This window comes from Eublepharis macularius, chromosome 12 (assembly GCF_028583425.1).
Source record: "Eublepharis macularius isolate TG4126 chromosome 12, MPM_Emac_v1.0, whole genome shotgun sequence".
NCBI lineage: Eukaryota > Metazoa > Chordata > Lepidosauria > Squamata > Eublepharidae > Eublepharis > Eublepharis macularius.
Window position 1 is genome coordinate 46,924,952 of NC_072801.1, and position 25,091 is coordinate 46,950,042.

At 41.8% G+C, this 25,091-nt stretch overlaps 1 protein-coding gene across 1 annotated transcript; it reads left to right on the plus strand.

The window, feature by feature from the left end:
* FBXO47 (F-box protein 47) lies at positions 1-23,996 on the plus strand. Its single transcript, XM_054993709.1, has 10 exons — positions 1-181; positions 1,298-1,468; positions 6,283-6,359; positions 7,082-7,159; positions 12,305-12,413; positions 13,276-13,452; positions 14,422-14,568; positions 19,918-20,060; positions 21,412-21,571; positions 23,887-23,996. Exons 1-10 carry the CDS (start codon positions 1-3, stop codon positions 23,994-23,996), a joined length of 1,353 nt encoding a protein of 450 aa, XP_054849684.1.
* Positions 23,997-25,091: the final 1,095 nt, after the last annotated feature.

The following is a 25,091-nucleotide window of genomic DNA, read 5'->3' on the forward strand; positions in this document are numbered from 1 at the left end:
ATGACATCTCCTAAAAGAACCAGCTACACCTTGATTCCCAACCAGAAATATCGGCGTAGCTGCCGCCATTACAACAAATTTAGTAACATTCTGGAAACAGATTCTCCATCTTTGTCAACTCTTGGGAATTTCAAAGCACTTCCCTTAGAGATCTTTCAGATGGTTTTGGAATATCTTCCAGGTAAGAAGCTGAGAATATGTGGCATGTCTGCTAAGATAGTTCTCCTACACCTGCCAAAAATTATGCCAATTTGGGATGTTTACAGATGTATCTAAAAAGAATAAAAATGCTGCAGAATGTTTTGGTCAGATGTCTAATCTTCTAGGGGAAATGGGTCATTTGGTTTGCAACAGAAGCTAGTACTAAACTGCATTGATTGGCTAGTGCCCATACATCACAACCACAAAGCCAGGTGTCACAAGCACAAAGCTAGGCAAGGCAACACAGTCCTTTAATTAATCTGGTGTGGTGGTAGAGACTCTAGAGAGTGCTGTCAAGTCATAGCTGACTCAGGGCAACCCCTGGCAGGGTTTTCATGGCAAGAGATTAACAGAGGTGGTTTGCCATTGCCTGACTCTGCAATCTTGGTCTTCGTTGGAGGTCTCCCATCCAATTACTAACCAAGTTCAATCCTGCTTAGCTTCTGAGATCTGGCGAGATCAGGCTCACCTGGGCTATCTAGGTTAGGGTAATTAACCTGGTAATAACCAGCATATTGAATCATGCTTAGAAGCATATGACTAGCCAGTGTAGCTCTTTAAAAACTGGTGATATATGTTCATTAAAATCTACCTGTGCAATCAGCCTTCCTACAGAATTCTGCACATGTGGAAGCTTTGAAACTGTCTTCAAGGGCAGCCCCATGTAGAACACTCCACAGTAATCCAATCCTGATGTAATCACAGCATGACTAACAATACAATCCTAAGAAAAGTTATACCATTCTGATGTAAATGGGCTTAGAAGTACGTACCTCTGATTAGGGTTAGAGTGTAACTGTTGCTAAAACATTGACATAGTTCGCTGAAGTGCACGGTAAGGAGAGAATGCAGCCAAAGCTTCTGTTGCAATTCATACTATAGAGCAGCAGCACAACCAGTGTGGTAGAAAGAAGTTGAGGAGATGTGGGTCGGGGGGGGGGGGGTTGAGAGGATCAGATAAGAAACCCTTGAAGACTGGATTGGGCCCCTAGGCCACCAATTGTCTATCCTTATAGTAAACTCTGAGCAAACAATCTCCTGTATTTTGGAAGAGAATAAAGACTAACATGAGTATGTTTTCTCTCCTTTTATTCAGTGAAGGATATCAGCATGCTAAGCATGGTCTCAAAGGCTATCAGCAGTCGGCTTATTAACTACATCTCAACTTCAAGAGGAAACAAAAGGCTGCTGCTGCAAGACTTTCATAATCCTGAGCTATCTAGCAGTAGGAAAGGAACTTCTATACTAGAACACTACAGGTCATTAGGTAACTGTTTGTCAAATTTTTCTTCCATTTTGAGGTCCAAAACCCACCAAAAGACCTCAACCAAGTAAAAAGAAGTCAATTTCAATTAAGTAGAGACAGAGGAAGAATGCAGGTACAAACTGCATCCTGTTCAGATAAACAGGAAAAGTTAATAACAGAGGATGGGCAGAGTGCTTCCTTATGGTAATTCGCTTTGCTTCTACACTATCTGTTTAGTCTGGAACAGTCTTAATTTATTCAATCAGGTTTTACAAAAAAATCCAGATGATGTAGTAGTCAGTCTATTGTATTCTTGTGTTTTTCTATGTTTTTGGACCTGTTAACAAAACCTGTGTTTGAACAAAGGTCTGTCATTTGGGGCCTGGTTTGTGCAGAAGAAAAAAAATATCTTAAAACACATTTGCACTGCCAGTCATCCATATCTGAACTGTCAACGCACCATTAGGACTTTTTACAGCTATTTCTCTTTTATATTTTACTCCCTCTTCTTCTGTAGTGTTTATGCTAATTAGGGTCTTCGTGCTTCCTCTTTACTCACTATGGACTGGGTAGAAAAGTGAACTTTCTCCCCCTTCCCCCAAATATTAAAACACAGGGCATCTAATGGAGTTGATGGGCAGTAGATTTAGGATAGACAAAAGGAAATACTTCTTTACTTACTGAGTGAGTTAAAGGTGGAATTCGCAGCCAGAGGATACACAGGCATAGATGGCTTTAATGGGTAATAGGTCTAACAGTGACTACTAGCTATGACAGAGGTCCCCAACGTGGTGCCTATGGGTGCAATTGTGCCTGCCAACACCTGTCCTGGTGTCTGCCAAGTGTTTTTAGAAAGTAGGTGTGGCCAGGTGGGCCTTTTGCAAGGCATGACTCCTAGTGGGCCATTGGACTATTGATTGGCTGTGCAGATTTTAGAAAAAACATTGCTTTGGCAGAAACTGCTTCCACAGCACAAGGATCTTCACTGTGTGACTGTAGCAGCCATTCTGCGGCAGGCTTCATCTCTTGTACCCACCGCACTGTGTCAGAATTCCAGATGTGCCCACAGGCTCAGAAAAGTTGGGGACCCTTGAGCTATGGCAACTAAAGGGAACCTCCACATTCAGAGGCAGTAAACCTCTGAAACGCTGCTAGGAGGCAACTTCAGGGGAAGTCTTTGGCCTCTGTACCCTTTTCTGAGTAACCAGTTGGCTACAGATAGAAGTGCTGAGCTAGTTGGACCAGTGGTCTGATCCAGGAAGGTTTTTCTTATGTTCTTATTAATGCCTGTGCATTAATGAAAAGATCCTGAAAGTGCACTTCTAAACAGAATTGCACTCTTCTAAGTTCATTGAAGTCAATGGGTTTAGACAGGTTTAACTCTGCTTAGGATGGCACTGGTAGTTGGCTTTTCCCCCCATGACTGAGTGACCTGAAATTACTGCTTATCTCTTTGCAGAAAAGGCAATTGATCACTAATTTTTTAAAGATCATTGATGTCTGATTGGAAAATTGCAATAATGCTTTTTTTTTAAGAATGAGTAATAATTTTGCAGAAAAATAGAAAAGCAATTGAAAAATAGTGATCAACAGAATGGAAGGAGAGATGTTTCTGACTTAGGATGGGAGAGATGATTCTGGAAACGGGTGAAAAGGGCCCACGCTTTTGGTTTTTAAGTTTTACCTTCTAAACTCTCCTTTCTCTCATACAGTTGAGTTGACCAATGATGTTGAAACTCTTTGGGACAAATTGGTTTCTTTTTAGCTATCATAAACTGTGCAACCTGTTTTCTCCTCTGAATAGGGCAGGATATGTGTTTAAATAAATACATATTTTGCAGACAGGCTGCTCAACAATCCTGTTCCAGCTATTCATTTTAGGTAAAGGTAGTCCTCTGTGCAAGCACCGAGTCATTACTGACCCATGAGGGGACGTCACATCACAACGTTTTCTTGGCAGACTTTTTTGTTATGGGGTGGTTTGCCATTGCCTTCCCCAGTCAGCTACACCTTACCCCCAGGAAACTGGGTACTTATTTTACCGACCTCGGAAGGATGGAAGGCTGAGTCAACCCGGCTTCTGCCAGGATCAAACTCAGGTTATGAGCAGAGCTTGGGCTGCAGTACTGCAGCTTACCACTCTGCACCACAAGTCTCCTACTCATTTTAATGCCTTCCAAATGTAAATCCAAAACACCTTTTCTGGGCTACCATAGCTACATCTTTCTTATGCTATGTCCTCCATTTACTATTGTCAAACCATTTGTCCTTCGCATCACTTACCCATTACATTACTTCTAGCCAGGGCATGGCATTACTTCCATCTTTAGACTTGCATTCTGTTGACTCTCTTTTTTATGAAGGGCAGTTTCAAAACGTGATTGAAAGGAATTCTGTGTCTTTAGAGACTCCAGATACAACTCTATGCTCCTTTTTTATTGTAACAATTACAATATTATTTATTACATTGCTGGTCCATGTGTTGTTATCGTTCTGTACTTTCAGACCTCAGATGAAATTTATTTATCTACTGATCACATTGGTATGCTGCATTTCCTTCAAGGAACCCTTCCAAGTTTATTCTCATAACAGTCTTGTGAGATAGGCTACTTGGATAAAGAGTGAACACACATGAAGCTGCCTTAAACTGAATCAGATCATTGGTCCATCCATGTCAATGCTGTCTACTGTAACTAGAAACAGCTCTCCAAAGTCTCAGCACCTGAATCTTTTAACTGGAAATGCCAGGAACCGAACATGAGATCATCTGTACACAAAGCAGATGTTCTATCACTGAGCCCCAGTCCAAGGTCACCTGAGTTTTATAACTAAGCTGTAAACTTAAATCTGCCTTGTTAGAGTCCAGCACTCTAGCCAATACTCAGTGGCTGAGCAATCTTCTGCATTTTTTACATTTTTTGCCCCTGCTCCACATATCTTTTGTATCCCTAGTGACAATTCACTCCCATTCTCCATTGGTGACCCAGATCTTTGGGAGGAAGAAGCCTTTAGTCTGTTAAATTTCCACTGGCTAAGAAATACTTGTTTCCTAACACAAACAAGCTGTTCCAAATTCTACAACACCAGAAACCAATTCTGTTTCTCCCTCCCTATGTGCCATTTTACAAGAGTTTGGAACAATATTTCTTCTGACATGGCTTGGAAAAATGTCAGAAGCTCTTTTTTCCATGGTGGACAAGGGTAACTGGGTTTCCCCCAGTGTATATTCAAAATCTATTGAGCTCCTTTTTAATGTGGGTATTTTTAGTGACTGTCATTCAAAGATTGACATAATCTTTCTTCCAAGGCTCCAGATGTTATTTACTTGACCTTTTAAACACAACAACCGTTTCTAATATGCTTTGATGTTCAAGTCTCAGCTCAGAGAGCCAGTGTTGGCAGAAGTGTCAAAGGATTTCAGCTTTATAGACTGATCCATAAACCAATTAATCTGGAGAGATTTAAGCTGATTTTGTTCAACTTGGCTTAAATCCAAACTTTCATTTGAAGTAAACTGGGACAAATCAGTTTAGGACTTAACGGATACAATCAATGAAAATGTATTTAGTACTTGTATTGTGCTAGGTGCTGCATAGGATGTAGAAATGGCATTGTCTTTGCTGAGAAGGTTTTTAACATGGTGAGAAGCAGGGAAGGTAGGGCACAGATTTTCAGTGACATTGGGCTAAGAGGGTCAGGTGGTAGTGAAGAAACAAGTTTGGGATCAAGAAGATATTTGACAAAGTCAGCTTTGCAGAGGTATTGTGGAAATGGTATAATTCATATTAGGGGTGGGACAAATAGATTATAATCTACCATGAGATCCTGGGTTGGGTTGGGTTATGATAGATCAGCTTCACATTACAGAGTACAGAAGTTGGGTCTATGGACTCTACCCTGTTTCCACACAGTGTAACGGTCACACGTGACTTGAAGGCTCCTCTCAGTTCCCATGGTTGTGATGCCCTTTCACCACACACCATTATCCTGACTAGAAATTAGTATACATATGGGTTTTCCCGACAGGCAGAATGGCACACCCAGGACTATGGTTGTTTGGAAAAATAGTACCAGGTAGAAGGGTGAAGCCCTGTTCCATCTGAACCACAGGCTGCCACAAGGGTACCACTGCCATTTAAAAGTCATTTTAAAATGTGGTGAGCAGTGTGGCACCTCATTCTATTCCTTTTCATATGCCAAAACAACTGCATGGTGGGGGGGGGGCTGTTTCAGTAAGGCACTGGGGAGGGGGAGAGAGTGCCTCAGGCCACTGAGCTGCAGAGTCTCATGATGTTTTTAAATTACTTTAAAATGGTGGTGGTATCCTTATGGTTGCCATGAGGACATAGTTACATCTAGTTTGGCCTGCAGCTGAGATCCAAATCAGACACTCTGTGCAAGGGAATCTAGCAGAACCTGCAAGTCACTTATGCCTATTAGTACACAGGGTACTAAGGACCCTGTGAAGTGCGGATCCTCACGGCCTAATGCTCCTGGTCTTAAATCTAGGACAAGCCTAGTCTTCCAATGTGTAGCTAATTTGTACTCCAGGTAATTGTGCCCTCTGGGGAAGCCGTTTTACATCTGGCTCCAATTGATGAACTGCAGAGCTCTGGCAAGCAAAAAGAAGTAGATCTTTCTAAGCCGTCTCACCCCCGTCACATACTATTTGGCAGTTCTTTTAATTTGCTGCTTATAAGCAATATGCAGTCCAGCCCCAGCCCATTAAAATTAATTGGCTTCTTGCTTCTAAATCTGCTCAAGATTGTAGCCTTAGGTATTCATATTCAGAATATTATATTTCAAACATCTCTATTTGCCCTCCTTTTTTGCAGGCCTATTACTAAAAAGGTGTACCTTACTATTGCCCACAAAGGAGAGGCTGAAGTACGTACACAAGATACTTTTGGAAGTAAGCATAATAATAATAACATATTTTTTTAAAGAGGGCTTAACAATATTGCCTTATATCTAATAGCTGTTTTCTGCCATCAGAAGGACCATTCCACCATCGGGGGTGGGGTGGGGGGAATCCCTTGAAATCCAGATATGGTTGCCAACCTATGGTGGGACCTGGAGATCTTCCATAATTACAGTCCCCAAGCCACAGAGATCAGTTCCTCTGTAGGAAATGGCCACTTTGGAGGGTGAACTCAATAGCATTATACCTTACTTGAGTTCCCTCCCCTCCCCAGGCTCCACCCCAAATTTCCAAGAATTCCACAACCTTGAATTGGCAACCCTAGTATTCCAGGGTCATATGGGTGGCTGGCTACAGTGGGAGGCGGAGGTGGGAAAATGCCTCTCCGAGAGCTAAGCTCTGTTTGTGAATTTCACTGGATGCAAACCTTTATCTGTTGCTGAGTTTTAAGGTTACTTAATTGTTATGATACGGAATTTGTTTTTATAGCAACGTTTATATTTTAGCATTAGAATGGGCTCATAACATTTTAAAATTAAGAGTACAGAGTATAACTATATTAAACAAAGAAGCAAAGAAACTATATTAAACTATATTAATAACTATATAAAAACAAAGAAGCAAAGAAATTAATAACTATAGAATATATGAGCATGCTAATTGCATTGTGCAGCCTAAAGTGTATTTGTAAAGTAAGCTTTTTATCTTTATAGATTTCCTGCTTTAAACTCAGCGGCTGCTCCGATCCTTTGCACTGTTCAGGGCTACAATGTTATGGAGTATTTTTACAGGTAAAGCATGCTTCTCAGGAAGACATGAATAATGCATCATTTGTTACTGGAATTGGTCTCCTTGTGAGTAAGAGAATTTGGGGAGGGGGAATAGCCAGCAAGGAAGACAGTTATGTGAAAGGCTGGCAACTATGGGATCTTGTTCACCAATGTTTACAGGGTTCCTTCCAAAATAGCAAATGAGGCTGATGCTTAAGTTCAAATAATCTTTTATTAAAAAAATGCATGCACATACACACAGAAATGTGGGGAGAAATGGTTACACACACAGAGTCCTAGGAAGCTAGCCAGAAGCTGGGATAGAGAGAGGAGAATAAGTATATCTACCTATTCTGAAGAGTAGTCCAGTCCGTGGGAGAAGAGAGTAGCTTCAAACGCCAGCATTCTCAGCCAGGAAAGCAAGAGGCTTAGGGCAAACCTCAAGGGAACAGTGCTTTGGATCCGGTAAGCGTGTACAATTTGAATGAGGCCAGGTAAAGGTAAATGTTTTACCTTTATAGGGTAAAACATGCCCTGAGGTGGGGTAGCCCACTTAGCTGCTAGAACAAAGATTCCAGCAGTCAGTTCCTGGGATTAACAAAAAGTTTGATTACCTTGATTGGTAGCTGCTGGGACGTGTGAAAGAGAATGCAAAATTTGTTCTAGCGCTGCACAAAGAGGCAGTTTGCTAATGAAGTCCACCGGAACTAAGTTGATGACTTTAGTTGGGGAATGTACCTTCCCAGGAATGAGTTATAAATACTTATGAATGTCATTTGATTAGCTCCTCAATCAAGGACAGGAGATCTCATCATAGGAGGGAAAGGAATGTGTTAAGTGGGGATGACTCTGCAAAACCTTTGTTGCGCTGGATTCCTTAGGGGCTGGGGAGCCTATAAATCCAATCACCACTGATCACCCTGCATTCCTATGTGGCATTCCATTCATGCCTGAGTCTCCTGGGCGGGACTCAGCAACTGTTAGCTGGAAGTCCTCTGGCTGCAATACAAGCTGCAGTTTTAAATCCAGAGGCCTGATGATATTTAATATCACACGTAGCCATGTTAAAATGGCTATTAAAGATAGCAGAGGCTGGGCCGACTGCTTACACATTGTCATATACAAAAGTGAAGTTTCTTTTATAATAAATCTGGCACTTCTGAAGCAGGGCCAGACTATATAACACTTTTAGGACTTGCTTTCTATTTGTGGTGACTTTTTCTTTGTAATCACAGATCAGCTGAGATGGTTATTTGAGCTCAGGGTAGCTCCTAGGGTTCTTAGCTTATTAGACCTATAACATTTCCACACAGCATTATTGCTGTGGTTCACCTTCTGAACCGTATTGGTTTTTCCTCAGGCTTACGCACTTTATTGTATACAAACAAGTTGTTTGTATTTCACTTTTTCTCCACCTCTTTGTGGATTTTCCAGGACCACTGTTGCTGCAATGGGTTTTTTTTAATGGGGGGGTTGCAGCTGTGGGGCACATTGGTTGACATGTAGAATATTTAATGTGATTGTGAGGTTTCCACTCACTTTTCTCCCAGCTTCTCCACCCTGTCCTCCTACCCTCTGTAGTAGGTCAGGTGACTCAGTAGTTGAGTTTGCCCATATGATCACACATGTTTTGCCTTCCCAGTACTGTGAACTGTGCCACTGATTTATTTTTTAACGTTTGCACCTGATAACGACATACTGATATAATCATATAAGCAATATCTGTGGGCAGCATTGTCTTTGGGGGAGGAATTGGCCACTATGTAAGACATCGCTTGGGACTGGGGGGGGGGGTAGCTATTGCCTCAGAAGTATCTTTTTAAAAAAATCTCCTCCCTTATTGTGATATATTGCTCTAAGAATAATAAGATTATTTTTATCCAGTTTAGAACATTACAAATGTGGGTGGGATTATTCACTGCAGAGTGTATATCCATTTGTTGCTGCATTCTCTGATAGCTCCTTTTCCTTTTTTTTTAAAAAAAATCATCTTACAGTACTATATTACTACAGTTCTCTCATTTGCTTCCATAACAAGATTGGCAGAAAACTCTTACGAATTGATTTTAATAATTTACATGGGGGAGGAAGGCATGGGGGTAGCACATCAGCAAAAGCACATGCACATTTGTCTCCACCCTCCCACCAGACAATCAGCTGCAGAAAAGTCCAAGTGACGAATCATTGCACCCACCAATCAAATTACCAAAATGAAGGGGCAGCAGTTTTGCTTGTACAAGCATCACATTGAGCATGGTGCCGAGAATCGCCCTTTTATTTTTGTTGCCTTCCTGGTGAATTTCATCAAACTGTCAGCTCAGTTCACGGTGGAACCAACATGAGCAATAATGTACTCAGTGGGACCATGGTGCACCAGTGTCAGTGATGATGCAAAAGAGATTCAAGAATCAAACCAGAGTTTAAAATAACTAAAAGGTGGAAATAGCTTAAAAGAATTCAAAATGAATTTCACAGTGGGTCAGCCAATGAAATCAAAGTTGATATGGCAGCAAGGTGACTGACCAATCCTTACATTGCAAGAGGAGAACCTATACTGTGTGGGGACTAGACACTCACAGTTTATCAATATAGTGCTATACTGCACGCGAAAAATAAATTAAAAGGGCCAGCACTTTGCATCACCACCGGTGATGAAAGTGCCCTCCCCCACATAAAACACAGTTTCTTTGAGCACATCTGGAAGACAAGAAGGGATCTGACAACTACAGGAAAATAGGTGAGCAGATCATATGCAGAACCTGAATTGTTGGAATGACTCAGCTAAACCCTACCCAGCCCCGTATTATTTTCCTCTTTCAAATCAGGCTCCAAGATCAGAAACCCCCAAGGTGCAATGGAAAACAAGGGGGCATTTGCAGAGAGAATCAGTAACCACTGCCATGATTGTTAAATCTCCTCTGCAAATGCCCCCGTCTTGCAGGTGTACATACATTTGCTGGTATAATGGATTGGATGCAATTGTTCCCTTCCTTTAAGTGAGGCAAGTTCTATTGAAGGAAGGTTGTTTTTCACACAGGGATTTCCCCCCATATAGAATTCAGCATGTGAAGGTGTTTGGGGGAGCATCCCACGCGTCTCATGGGCCTCTCTGGGCCTTCTCCTTTGAATCAAATCAGAGGAAAATTTCCTTTGATCCAGCTCAAAGAAGGAAATGTCATGTGGCTGCAGGTGCAATGTTCATGTTGATGCTTGCTGTTATAAGCTACCTCGAGCAGATCTGGAGAGGTGGCATCAAATTTTCTAAACAAGTAATACTTCATCCACAGCCAGTCCAGGGATGGGGTGAAAATAAGCTCCATGTCCCCCGCTCCTTAGCCCTGTAACAAGATTTTTTTCCTGTTCACAGCTGAGCCACAGTGCAGTTTAGAAAACAGGAAAGCGTTGGTTTGTGCACATGCTGGACCCAAAGAGGTCCATCATGATTGCTGTCATATTGGCATTTCTGCACAAACACAATAGAGCAAAAGGGGGAGGGACAGGTGAGAGGCAGTGTCCACAGAAACTGGCACGGGGGTGGGGCGTGCAGGTGCTTTTCCTACCCACTTCCATACCACTTACTCCTGCTTCCATACTGTGGGGCGGGAGGAGTGCTTTTTTCCACCACTGTTTGGAATGGACAAAGACTGTTTTCTTTGGAGGAAGGAATCCTTTGGGAGGAGGATTCCTCCAACAGAAAATTCCCAAATTATTTAAAAGAGAACCGTATGTACAAATCCCCTTCTCACTGTTGCAAGTCTGATACAAATGTTCTCATGGTAACCATGAGGATGTTCTATCATACGTGTACTGTGCATTCCACGCTTCCCAGGAAAGTGGGAGCCATATTCCAATTGCAACCATAATTCCAGTGGAGAAGGGGCTTCAGCCTTCACTCCGCCTTGCACCATTTTCATGAACTGAAATGGACCCAGGGAGCTACTATTTGCATGGCAGGGGAATGTATGAGTAATGACAGCTACATATAATATTCCGAATTGAGCAAATAGCAGCTCCCCTGGCCCGTTTCAATTTGAGAAAAAGTTGCAGTAGAAAGGCAGAAGCTCCTTCTCCATGTGTACGGTGGTCATGATCAGAATACAGCCCCTGCATAGCTAGGAGGCACAGAACTCCTGGCAAGTGTGTGATACAAAGTCCCTACCACAGCCACCAGGGACTTCGTATGGTGTGAATCATCCCTTCAAACTGTTCCCTGTAATAGAGAATTACATTAAAGAGTTTCCATTGTGGCTGTACACTGTTTCCACCCTATCCCTTTCCTGTGCTGATGAAGCCTTTGCTATCTTTCTGGGTCATTTTTTTCTGCCTCTCAGGTCTTTGGGAAACAAGCAGGAAAGTCACTCTGTTGGCTGTCCATTAGTTACTAGACTCAATTCAAGGTTTTGGCTGTCACATACAAAGCCCTTCATGGCCTTGGTCCATCATATCTGGCAGGTCCACCTCTCTCTCTCTGTGCCCTGCCACAGCAGATTCACTAATCTTAGCAGGGTCTTCTGCAGGTGCCACCTCATAAAAAGTCAAATTCAACAGCTGCCCGTACATGCGCATTTCCTGTTGTGACTAACACCTTTATGGAATGGCCTGCTTGATGAGGTTATGAAGGCTCCCTATCTCCTGGTTTTCTGCAAACTGTGCAAAACTGAATTATTCAGAATAGCTTTTTATACAGGTAATAGGGCTGTTCTGTAATGTAATGGTTCAGAAAGATCCTTTGGTAAAGGAATAGGGGCTGTGGACTAAAGTACTGTGTACTGTTTGTTGCTAAAGGTTTGCTCCTACTGTGTAGTTTCTGCTGCAGCAATGAATGTGTCATACCAAAATCCTTATGCTTTGTTTCATCTTTGTTTCATCTATGTTTCAGACTTCCACTTGTTTTCAGATTTCTGCAATCCAAGCCCTATCACATTGTTAATTATATTCTGTTGATTATATTTCACATCCTGTGTAATCCACCTTGAGTCTCAGTGAGAAAGGCGGACTATAAATAACATAAAGTAATATGCAGTGCAATGCTAAGAAGAGTTACTTCAGTCTAAGCCGGTCTAGCAATTGAAATCAATGGGCTTAGACTGGAGTAACTCTTTTTAAGATTGTGCTGATGGTGATTTCTGCATCTACATTGGCTTGCTTTTTCTGTGTGATTTTCAGACGTTAACTGCAGGTTGGGATGAAATAGAATGTCATCGGGTTTACAACTTCCTCTGTGAGCTGAGCAGCTTACCCCGGAAAGTGCAGACAGTTGTCAGCAGCAAACCCGGTAAATACTCCCATATTCACTGATAAGGAGCATGATGTAAGTTTGGACTTTTATGTCCTGCAAACCTCTTCTTCTGAACTATGGAGATGTGGAGACAAAGGTGAGAGTCTTGAAACGGAATGTGACGAATTGACCATCCAAACAATTATAATAGTTATTCCTTGGGGAGGACTCTTTAGATAGAGCTGGGTCTAAGCACAATATAAGGGTGCCTAGCAACTTCCTGCCTCCCAGTTGGAAGCATTGTAACACCTGACTACCTGCACTGATTCTGTAAGGAGATAAGAATATAAGAAGAGCCCTGCTGGATCAGACCAGTAAACCACCTAGACCAGCATTCTGTTTCATTTAGTGGTTAACCAGTTGCCGTCAAGGGCCAAAAAATAGGGCCTAGAGATTAAGGCTTTCCCTTGATGTTACTTCCCACCAGCACTGGCATTCAGCGATTTAGTCTCTCTGAATATGAAGGCTCCCTTTAACTGCCTTGGCCATTGATGGACCTCTCCTCCATGAAGCTGTCTAATCCCCTTTTAAAGCCATTTATGCTTATGGTCTTCATCTCATCCACTGGCAGGGAATCCCACAATTTAATCACTTATTTAGTAAAGAAGGACTTCCTTTTTCCCATCCTGAATCTATTGCCAAGCAACTTCAGCAGGTGCCTCCTAAGTTCTAATCTTATAGGGGAGGGAGAAAAAGTTTTATCTGTCCACCATCTCCACCCACTGCATAATTTTATAAACCTCTATCATGATCCCCCCTCAGAGATATAACTGGGTGCTAATTTTATGTTATTTCCTTTTATGCAAAGGTCCTGATATTCTCCTTTCCATTTTCCATATGTTGTTACAATTTGTCCTAGGAAGTGCGCAAAAACTGGAGCTAAGAATAAGGATATTTTGCCGCAGTGTCCTGTTAAACCACTGGGTCCATCGGAGTGATTCAGCATTTTGGCTGACACGTATTTTAAAACCATGGCCTATGGTCAATCAAGCCCGGCTACTATATATAATTTTTGGGCCTGCCTCTAAACTGGATGGTAAGACTGAACTATATTCCAAATGTTACAAGAAATCTTGCAATCAAAAGTTCCAAGAAAATTCCATTCTTGTTGAAGAATAGGGTTCTAGGAATTCTCTCAGAATTACAAGTGATCTTCAGACCACAGAGACCAGCTCTTTTGAGATTGGATTCTATGGCATACCATAGAGACTAGGAGAAATGGAAGACTGACAGTGCAATCCTAAGAAAAGTTACTCCAGTCTAAGCCCATTGAAACCAAGGTTTGCACTGTTAGAGTGACTTCATGTCTCTGCTGACCTCCCTCCCCTTCCAAATGCCATATGCCCCAGGTACTGCTTCCAAATCTCCAGGAATTTTCTAAGTCATAGTTGGCAAACCTACACTGTAAAGTGGAACAATACATAGAGGCGTCCAGTCCCATTTTTTCTTTCTATGCTGCAGTAAGCAAAGCTAGAATTGGTTTATGTTCCCACCCTTAGGACATAACACACACAATGTGATTAATGACCCCTGATATCCAAGGGCGGAATGAAATTACACAGACTTTTCCTTCCTCAGGCAATGGAGAAGTTGCTTGACAGGTCTCCAACAGCTCAGAGTGAGGAAAGTTTGTTTCCCCCCCCTGTAATTTCACCCCTCCCTCTCATAATTTCATGACTTCTTACACCTTTACTTCATTTTGCAGTAACTCTGGGTAGTTTACAGCAGTGCTTCTCCTCACAATTATACTGAGGAGTCTTGTGATACTATCAGAATTTTATTTCAGCATAAGGAACAAAGGACTTGGGTCCACAAATGGACTTCCTCCTGTTAGTTTTATATTGAGGCCAACGAAACTACCTCTGCCTAGCAGGAAGGTCCTGTTCCTTGAACTTGTGGAAAGCTGGTGACACAATTGTCTCTCTTTTGTTTCAAAGAGTGGGCAGGAGGTAATGCTAACTTTTGTCTCTTCTCGTCAGTAATTCTTGTGTTTAATGTTATTCAGGGCATGTGGTTTGGCAGAAAATGATTGAAGATCCAACCGATGAGACCAGTTTAAAGGGGCTAGCAGGTGCTATTAAACTACTTTACGATCCAGAAGCAAAAGAGTGGACAGCTGATGATGTTATCAGTCTAGTGGATGAACTTGCAGGTACAATACTGCCTCTCTCTCGTAAATTAATAACACTTATTTTTTATCATTTTTACACAGACTATAACCATGTATCAGTTAACTTTCATTTTAACAACTTGTTTATCTGTTAGAACCACTGACCTCTATCACCATCAAGTATGTATAAACTACGAATTCTGTTTGCTTATGATGGGACTCACGTGTAACCTTTCTGTCTCAGCTCCTCCCTTTTGCCCATACACAGAGAATTTATACTTTTAAGGGTCATGATGGAATTCACACCAAACTTCTCTGCCTTAAGAAGAATTCCTAGTATGATGTCCACTTCAGATAACTGAAGTGAGCATGGTTCACAAAAGCTCATATTGAAATAAATGTTGTTAGTCTTTAAGGTGCCATTGTTTTATTTTTCTATAACATACTAATGCAGCTACCTCTTCTCCAGTATAACAGTCCTACCCAGCAAAATTTCATATTTTGCTGCAGAACACATAAAACTCACCCTTGCCTAGCTTTCTTGCTACTCTCTATGGACTGTAAAAATCTAGAAACAGAATGTGACATAAACTCAATTACTGTCTCAGACCATGCATGGTTTTCAGGGGAGCAGGGAGCTAGGACAGGATTCTCTAAAATAGGGTCGTCACCCTCTAGGTGGGCCCTAGAGTTCTCAGGGAATTATGACTAATCTCCACACCACAGAGATCAGTTCTCTTGCAGAAAATGGCAGCTTTGGAGGGGGACTCTATGGCATTATTCTCAGCTTAGATCCCTCCCCTCATCAACCTCTGCCCTCTCCAGGACCCGTCCCCAAATCTCCAGGGATTTCCCAACTCAGAGTGGGCAACCCTTCTCTAAAATCTTATATCTGGATCCAGCCAGCTTTTCCAACTCAATCTCATTCAGTTCTCCTCCTGACTGCAACCACTCTCCAACATGGCTTTTGTATATGCAGGTTCCATGATCTCCAGCTAGGGTTGCCATGCTCCAAGTGGGATGTCCCAGAATTACAACTGGTCTCCAGACTACAGAGATCAATTCCCCTGGAGATGACTGCTTTGGAGGGTGGCCTCTATGGCATTATACCCCACTGAGGTACTCTCCTCCCCAGACTCCACCCCCCCCCCCAAGCTCTACCCCAAATCTCCAGGTTTGGGGTAGAGCCCGGCGCCCACACAGCATTTTGGGGTCCCTTGCTCCCTTTCTCACCAGCGGCAACAAAAATTATAAATTGGTAGCCTGAAAATTAATGGAGAGGATCACAACTAGTTAAATGTTTCAGCGTAAAAATCCATTTAGTCGTTTTACATACTCTTCCCCATGAAATAAGATATAGATTCTTTATTTCATGCTCACAGACTAACAGGTCGTAAGCAAAACAGGTTCAAGAAATCAATAATCAGTGTGCAGAATTCTACAAAAATGTGTGCACCTCTGAACACCCAGAGGGAGAAGCTGAAGCTGATGACAACTCTATACTGATCTCAGCTAAACCAGCCTCTAAGAACATAAGAGCCCTCCTGGATCAGACCAGTGGTCCATCTAGATCATTATCCTGCTTCACACAGCAGCCAACCAGTTCCCTTGGAGAGCCAACAAACGGGGCATTCAGAGACCAGGGCTTTTCCCTGATGTTGCCTCCTAGCACTGGGTTCCAGAGGTTTAAACTGGGAAGTTCCCTTTACTCACCATGGCTAGTATCCATTGATAGACCTCTCCTTCATAAGTATGTCTAACCCTCTTTAAAAACCAAGAAGAAATCAAGTTAATCGTTGAGAAACTGAAAAATAGCATAACTCCTGGACAAGTATGTTCTATAAGCAATATAAATAATTCTTCATCCCTAATATTATTCAGTCACAGATAAAACAAAAGTAAAATATCACTGTCTGAAATTGTCAAGAATTCTTGTATTATCCAAGCCATGTAATGACAAAATCCAAGTCAGGTATAGATGCATCACAGCTATCACTCAGATATTAACAGCTTTAATGACTAAAAAGTTGAACGACATGATAACTAATTGCATAAAATAGATCAAATGGTCTTTATGCCATGAAGGTATAAGGAGAGTTTTGAATGTAATATATTAATGTAAAAGGAGAAACCAAAAGACAATGCTTGTATTTCTGGATGCCTCAAAGGCCTGGAATGTTGTTGGTTCATATTGTTGTTGTTTGATGTATATTTTAATGAACTCATTAAGCCATTCTGAATTTATGGAAATGCTTGAGATATGTAATTTTTAAATAAATGATATTTTTAAATGTTCATTTTCCCCAGAATGGAGGGATTATTTATTTATTTATTTGTTTGTTTATTTATTTATTTATTATGCCGCTTCTCCAGGGAACCTGCTCAATGCAGCTTACAAAATAAAACATTTTTAAAAAGATTTTTTTAATGAAACAGGATATTATCAAAACTGAGAAACTAGTTACATGATCTTTGTGGGGATACAAGCCACAATTCAAAATGAGCCCATGCTATGTGGGCTGGCCAGACGCACTCTACAAACAAACATGTAAAATCCTTGTGATATTTGTATGTTAGTGACATGCCTCCAAAGGTCATTTATTTCAAATCTTTATTACATATTGCAGGAAAGTCAGGCCTACACTTTTGTATACAAGTGAGACATTCTGGAAAGTAATGGAAAAGGAAGCAGCAGTCTGCTAGCTGTCACCAGTTCACAGACCATTAGTTTATATTGGTATTAATGCAAATAATTCTTACCAGTAGCATTCAAGCTCCATTACTCCATACTGCACTGCAAGTGTTTTTAAATATTTTGTCCTTTGACAACATTAAATAGATTTTTGTGGTGCTGACAGTCCAGCAACTTCTGTCCTTCATGGGAGGACATTGCTTTTTCTCAGTGGGGCCTGTGGTTGCCAATTTCAGACTGGGAAATTCCTGGAGGTTTGGAAATGTAGCCTGGGAACAGCAGGATTTGGAAAGGGGCCTCAGTGGGGTATAATGTCATCATCATCAGAGGAACTAATCTCTGTACTCTGGAGAGCCGTTGTAAATCCAGGAGATCCCCCCAGTCCCACCTGGATGTTGACAACCTTAGTTTGCCCCCCACATTGTGGAACACAACCGCACAAGAACTCCATAGAATCTCCACCCACCCATCAGCTTTCTGCAAGCTGTACAAAGCTGCTCTCTTTCAATGGCATTTCTGACTCTAAAATCTGTGGGTTGGATTATCTTTTCTGTTGGCTAAGGGAGGGAAGAAGATGGGCTCATTTTGATCATGGACAACACTTTGTGGGATCTGTGTGGACAAAAACCCTATGGCTGTAGCAAGGAGGGGCACTGGACAAGATTGAGCAGAAAAGTTGGTAGGATCCAACCCTGTCACCTTTCCCATATGGGGCAGCTGAGTTTAACTTTTATTGCTGTTGAGCTGTTAGTTATATTACATTGTTAGTTTTATTCTTATTGTAGCATTTGAATGTTTGCATTGCAAACTACCCCAACCCAAGAGAAGAAGAATACATATTTTTAATAAATAAATAATTATAACCTGATTTTTTTTTTCAACTTTCAAATATTTCTGGGTTTCTGGCCTTGGTCCCTTTTTGAAGCCACCTGCTCAGGTCTTCTTTCCGTGGCCTCTCACTCCACTTGTTCTTTCCTCATTTCATCAGCCCTTCCCTCCCATCACAGCTCCTGCAGCTTCTCCCTCCATCTCTTCTCCCCATTCCTCTTCACTAACCTCCTTTTATTATTAGCAGGGCTTTTTTTCAGCAGGAACGCGGTGGAACAGAGTTCCGGAACCTCTTGAAAATGGTCACATGGCCGGTGGCCCCACCCCCGATCTCCAGACAGAGGGGAGTTTAGATTGCCCTCTGTTTGGAGATCAGGGGGTGGGGCCACCAGCCATGTGACCATTTTTGCCAAGGGCGATTTAAACTTTAAAAAACTCCCCCCTTGTTCCAGCTGACCCAAAGTGACATCATTGTGCGGTCCTGAGTTCCACCACCTCTTTTCCCAGAAACAAGCACTGATTATTTGGCACCATTTTGAGTTGCTAGAGTAAATCAAAATGCCATCTGAACATCCCCCCCTCCCCAGATGCCTATGCATATGCAGTCATCGCTTTTACTGTTTTTGGTATTTCTGTCCTCCTCAATTTAACCCCCCCCCCCTTTTTGGTACTTTTCTGTAAACTTGCTGTGTACTTTTAGTTTGTAGAAACATATATCTCAGCCCTGTATGGCTTCCCCTTGCAGATATTTTGATCTTCATGATAGGGCAACCCATGGCCATTAGATATATGGTGGAAACAAGTTATACACCAGTCAGTGTGTTTATAGAGGGGATTGGAGGAGGACAGAACAGTGAGGGCAAACCAGAACCAGCAGGGACGGAGAAATGCATGAGTGGGGTATTTGGGAATGCCTGCCCTTTTGGTTACTAAGACCTCGGCAGTTTCCACATGCCCTTAAAGAGATAGCACACAAACGGAATGCTGGCAACATCTCCGTTTGCAAAACAGATGGGGGCTGTTTGGCTTCTGTTTCTTCAGCATCTTTTCTGGGACTGCAGAAAGTGCATTCCCAAAAAAGTCACCAAAAAACCAGAAGCCAAATGGAGACATCTGGATTCATGAGGAAAAGCCGCCAGCATTCGGTGAGTTGGCCATCCTTTTAAGGGTGTGTGGAAATGGCCACAGTTCGGCAAATACAGGTGCACCATTTTCAGAAAGTATTCTTACTAGCAGTGTTTAAGAATGGAAAAGTTGTTAGAACTTCAAGAACAATTTCTAATTTTTCCAGTTTTAATGTTTTACAATTTAATAAAGGGAAAAATAGGGCAACAGATTTGTAATTGTAGAAAATGCCTAAAACTGAATCTATTAAATAATTGCAACTAAACAGGCAGAGAAAGTACAGCATTTGCTCAAACGCAAGAGTAGTTTTCCGCCACAGATATGTCATCAGAAAAAAAAAAAGAGGAGGCCGTCTTACATTCGATTGCAAGTTACAGTTATGTCCAATGAGAGAGAGAGAGAGAGAGAGAGAGAGAGTAACATTTTTAAGGAGGTGTTCTTGTCTTCTTCTTCAGTGGTACTGCTAACCTGCCTGGCAGCTAATTTTTGAAATTCCTGTTTGGTTTATGGCTATCACTGTAAATTTTAAGCAGATTTAAAAAAATTAAGCTAGCATTTGAATTATGAGATATTTTATAGCTTTGCTGGCAATATGTTGGTTGGCTGACATTTTATTGTCTATATATTTTATTAATTGTTTCAGTGATGTTTTACTGGAGTTGCATTTGCAAAGGCAACAAACCGGTTTCAGACTCATAATTAACATATATTGCATTATCTAAAACCCTTTCCATATGTTGTTATAGTAGTTCCTCAGGAGTGGCTTTTGGAAAATAGTGCCAGGCTCCTTATCCTGTGTGGAAACAATATCTGTTTCACATTTATGGCCAGTAAAGCTGTGAATGGCAGAGCCATTGAATTGGCAAGGCTGGTGGTTTTCCTGGCTTTGGTGAGTAGAAATAAACAATCAATTTCTCTTTCTGTTTTGTAGCATCTTCTTTCCAGTAATACAGAAGTTATTCTATAATTATTTGCTGTTACAGAATGCAGCTTCTGAGGCTGTGATGCAAATCTTGAAGGAAAGTTACACACTTCTAAGTCCATTTAAGCTACTAGACTTAGAACAATGTATAGTAGACCCCCAGCGTTTGTGGATTTGTGATTTTACTTTTCCAGTCATACAATGTGGTCTCCAACCTGTATTTACTTCCACCCTGCCATCATTGTAATTATTACATCATTAATTTTTATGGGAAATATGATTGTTTTGCAATAGAGAGGCAGCAGCACTCTGTCTTCTGGGGAATGGATCCCCTGCAAATGGAAAGAGTCCATTGTCTCTCTGCTTAGGATTGTACTGTTAAAGATGCAGGCACATCAGCAGGAGAAGGAAAGGAGTTATTGAACTCTTTCCCCTTATACTGTTTTCCTACAAAGTATGTTAGAGTTTTATGCAGTTAACATATGCATAGTATTCCAGCACATAAAACTGTTTAAAGAAGCGATTTCTACAAAATGTGCATGAATGAAAACCCCATTAAATTAACACCACAAATGTCACTTGCTGGAACTCACCTTGATCTTTTATTGTCTGTGTTATCTGTGTCCCCCTCCCCCTCCTTGTTTGCTTACATGCGGCAGATGCAGTAGAATATGTCGATAACATTTGCTTGGGAGAGGGCAAGGGATTGAATGCAATAATCTGAAATAGAATTGCAGTTTATAGGAACCTGATGACCATCTGATCAAACTTTTCACCACCAAACCCAATGAAGCGTACACAGTCTTCTTGGCTGAGATGACAGATAACTGAAGCACCAAGTGCGGTATAATGGTTAGAATGCTGAGTCTGGAAGTCCTGGGTTCGAATCCCTCACCCTGCCATGTAGCTCACTGTGTGGCATGGACCAGTCACTCTCTTTAAGCCTCATGAGGTCAATTCATGTATGCTCTACCTTGGAGGAAGGGTAGAACAAAAATATAATAGATACCTAGGACTGGACAGAGTGTGTTGCACAGAGTTAAAGCACACCCTTTGATTACCCCAAAAGTCTAACATTGGTAATCATGAGAACTTCTTGAACAAAAGCCATGAGGGTCAGGGACTCTTTTGGATAGCTACAAATCAGATAAGAATCCAATCCTCTACTTTGTATTTTTTACCCAACTACTCACATTTAATAGATCTGAGTGAAAGTGGGGGGGGGGAGGGCGGGCAGAAGGGAAGCAAAGATTTGTAACTGCTCTTCCCCACCCTGAGGGAAACTTTGTTTTACAGACATTTCCTGCTTTTGTACCAGGTGTGTGAGAAGGACCTGTACTGCATGGACTGGGCTGTAAAAATGATGCAGAAAGTCTGCAAGGTTTTCAACACATCAGGTGAAATGAACAACTTCCTACAAAGTGTGGAGAATGCCTTTGCACACATTATCATGGATGCGTTGCAGTCAGTGATATCTGGTGAGAAATACAGTAGCTGAAGCACTTGCCCCATCAGTTGTCTTGATCTTGATTGTCTGAAGATGCCAAAATTTTAACTGGGGTTACTCTCTACCTTAAGAGTCACACTGCCAGTAAGTCCGTTTACAGACAGTACTCCTTAAGCATCTCCTTATCCAGAGGTCTGTAGTCAATCATTCTGCAGAGAGAGACAGAGAGAGAGAGCTGGGGCTTAACAGGAGTAGGAACCCTGCTCGAGAATCTATTTTCAATGGCACTCTTCAGGCACAATAGTATGCATCTGATAATGCACAGAGAGTTTTTTCTGTAGAGCCACATAAACACACGCCTGGAAATATAAAGCAGGATGGAGCTTCCAGGCAGCTGTATTCTGCAGGGCTGAACTGCAATTGATCCCATTTTTTAAAAAAATGTGAATTAACTGCCACAGGATGCTGTAATCTTGAGAAGAGGCCTGGGTGGGGCAAGTACTGCCAAGCCATTAGGGTTGCCAGATGCCTGCAGAAAAAAGTCCTGTCCCTTGAATGGGATGTTATTTACCTCCATTCTATGAAAAGGTTCAGCTGCCCATTTCCACTAAGCATCTAAGGTTGAGCATAAAGCTTGAATGAGTTGCGCATGCATCTATTATAAGGTTGCAAATCTCCAGGTGTGGCCTGGATAGGGTTGCCAAGTCCCTCAGGGGGCAAATCAGGGGTAGTGGGGAGGGGGGGTACTTACTCTATGTATTCTGAACACTTACCCAAAACTAAATTTGGGTGGGTGATTTTTAATGAATTGCCACCTGGTGCAGCCCATAGCATCTTTTTCTGGCACAATGGGAGCATACATGCTCCCTCCCAGGTGCCTCCCCCCCTCCCCCTCCCCCGCCAACTGATGGCACCTCTACGCTTGGAGTTCTCCCAGAATTACTCTGATCTCCGGACTACAGAGATCACTCATTCTGGAGGAAATGGCAGTTGTGGAGGGTGGACTGTATGGCACCCCTTTCCTACTGAGCTCCCTGTCCACTCCTCACCAAACTCTGCCCTCCCCAGGCACTGCCCACCAGTCTCCAGAAATTCCCCAATTTGAAGATGGCCACCCTATCAATTAAAGGTATAGGACTTTTTTTTATCCAAGCCTGCCTTTTTCCCCCATAAGGGAAAGATAGTATGGGAATTGCAATTTTTTTAGTGGGAAAATGGACGAAATGCCCTGTTTTTTGCTGCTCTTCTGGTCTCTGCAGTTTCCCCAACACTGTTTTCCACTAAAAAAAATTGCTGGGGGGGAAACATCCAACTATGTTTAAATGTCATTTGGCCTTAAGCCTCTCTCTCTTTTTAGACATTAACTAGTGCAAAGGGTGTGTGTGACAACTCTTGTTTCATTGTCTGCCTAGTGGACTTTAAAAGCAGCACGGCTTTTTTTGTGTTGAAGAAAAGTGAAGTTCTAGTTGTTGCAGAAAGGTTTACTTTTGGTCCCAACATGTTTTGACAGAGTGTCAGACTATTCCTCAGGGTCATTGTTTTAGAATTCCTCGGTTAGCTTGCTACAAAAGGAGCAACTAACACCTTCCGCATCCCTGTACTGGCTTCATTGTAGACCTAGGTTATGTTTCAATAAAACTATGTTTCTTGCACCTATCAGAATATCTTTTTTTTGCCCCTGAGATCTGTGGTGTTTTGACAAAGTGGTCTCATGCACAAAAGTGTATACCACAACAGGCATACAGAAATTTTTTGATGGTGAATGCAGCATGGTCTTAGTAATTCTGGAGTCCAGGATGGAGCCCCAGAATCACTGCCTCCACACCATTGAAGCAAAGCAAGGGGCAGCTCACGGTCAAAACTGGGTGGGCACAAGCAACTGTAAGAGCCCAATTCCTTCCTCCCTTTGTTGGGGAGAAGACCTGTGGGTGGTTGGGTCACTCTCTCCCCCAGCTCAGGGTCCATTGACTAAGACTGTCTTCGGCTCTTCCCCACCCCACACCCAACACATACACAATTTTTGCTAACTAAAATGGCACCTGGGAGATGCAATTTGCTCTGCTGAGAAATGGGCTACATGTAAGTTTTCAAAAAGAGCCAACTAGTAGCTCCTAGGGCCATTTCAAGTTTGCAAAAAGAGCAGAAGCAATGCTAGGAGGGGGAAAGATGAAGCTCCATCTTCAGGTGCATTTTAATATGCCCCCCAACCCCAGGCAAGGACTTCTGTATGCAAAGTATGTGCTCAGCCACTCCTGCGCAACCATTTTAAGCACAAGCTGTGAACAGGTTTCAAACAGCTCTTCCTTTTCTTGAAAAAGAGCAAACGTTCTTATTTATTTTGCTTAGGGGAGCACGATGAGGAAGACAGCAGCTTCCTGAACCTGTTTCATCTGGTGAATGCACAAGCCAACTTTCACAAGGAAATCCTTTACCTGACCATGCGTAACAATACATAAAAATTCTTTGGATCACAAGACTTTGAAGAACACCCCTCCAAGAGCAATAAAACAAGCAATTTTTTTTCTATTAATATTATTTCCCTTCACGTATGTGGCTGCTGATATCCTCACCTGCATTCCAAATTAATTCATATTTTAGTATGCAAGATCAAATGCATTATAGTTGCAACAATTTTTACAGCTACTGAAGCTTGTTATTTAAAGACTGATATTTAATTGTATATATTTATATGACTATATATATTTATACATTGAAAAAACCAGTTGTAATTTAAGAGGAAGATGTGGTGCAGAGAAGACTTTTGTGGAAAGTAGTAGTTAATTGTGTGTAGAAACTACAGAAATATGAACTATATAAAAATAGCCATATAAAAGAATCTATATCTATATCTATAAATTCTTCAGATGGTGCCGCTGTTTCCCGTGTTATATTTTGAAGTCAGTCACTCCCATGAATAACTCACCAAAACACAGTGTGAGAAGGTTTTATACACAAACCTGTTTCTAGAATGATGCCAATGATGTAGAAGCTATCCCACATTTTTAGCATGTGTGGCTTTTGGGTTTAGGCACAAATATAATAATAAAACCCTCCAACATAATTTGAGACTTGTGAGTAAACTAGACATTATGTTGCCAGATGTTTGTAAGAGTTGGGTGGCTAAATTAGAATAAAGAGGGGGAATATCTAAAGCACAGTATGGGTGGGCAGAAGAGAGAATTGAACTTTCCCCTAGCCACTCTTTTTCTTCTGAAACTATCTTTGCTCCAGCTGTTTTCCAAGACTGTGAGTAACCCCCATGAGGGGGAAAAATGACTGGTGGGAGCAAAGCAAGGAGGCTATTGTGTGTGCATGTTCCATTCTGCCCTCCTGCTTACATAAGGTTTCACACACATGCACACCTCCTACATTAGCATATGCCTTGCAGAAATGCTCATCTGTTAAAACTTAGCAGGAGAACATCTACATCTGCATGTGGAAACTGGTTTTCCTTACATGGATAAGTTGCCCCAGGTACACAAAAACATTCTGGGCAGGAGACGAAATACTATACCTACCTAACAGTGCAGTTCTTATCTGTTATGCCACAG

Excerpts from the sequence above, each read along its gene's own strand:
- FBXO47 (XM_054993709.1), top strand. The coding sequence starts at position 1 with ATGACATCTCCTAAAAGAACCAGCTACACCTTGATTCCCAACCAGAAA. Across the intron at positions 12,414-13,275 it reads AGTTGTCAGCAGCAAACCCG|GAAGTGCGCAAAAACTGGAG; the intron begins GTAAATACTCCC and ends AATTTGTCCTAG. Across the intron at positions 13,453-14,421 it reads GCCTGCCTCTAAACTGGATG|GGCATGTGGTTTGGCAGAAA; the intron begins GTAAGACTGAAC and ends AATGTTATTCAG.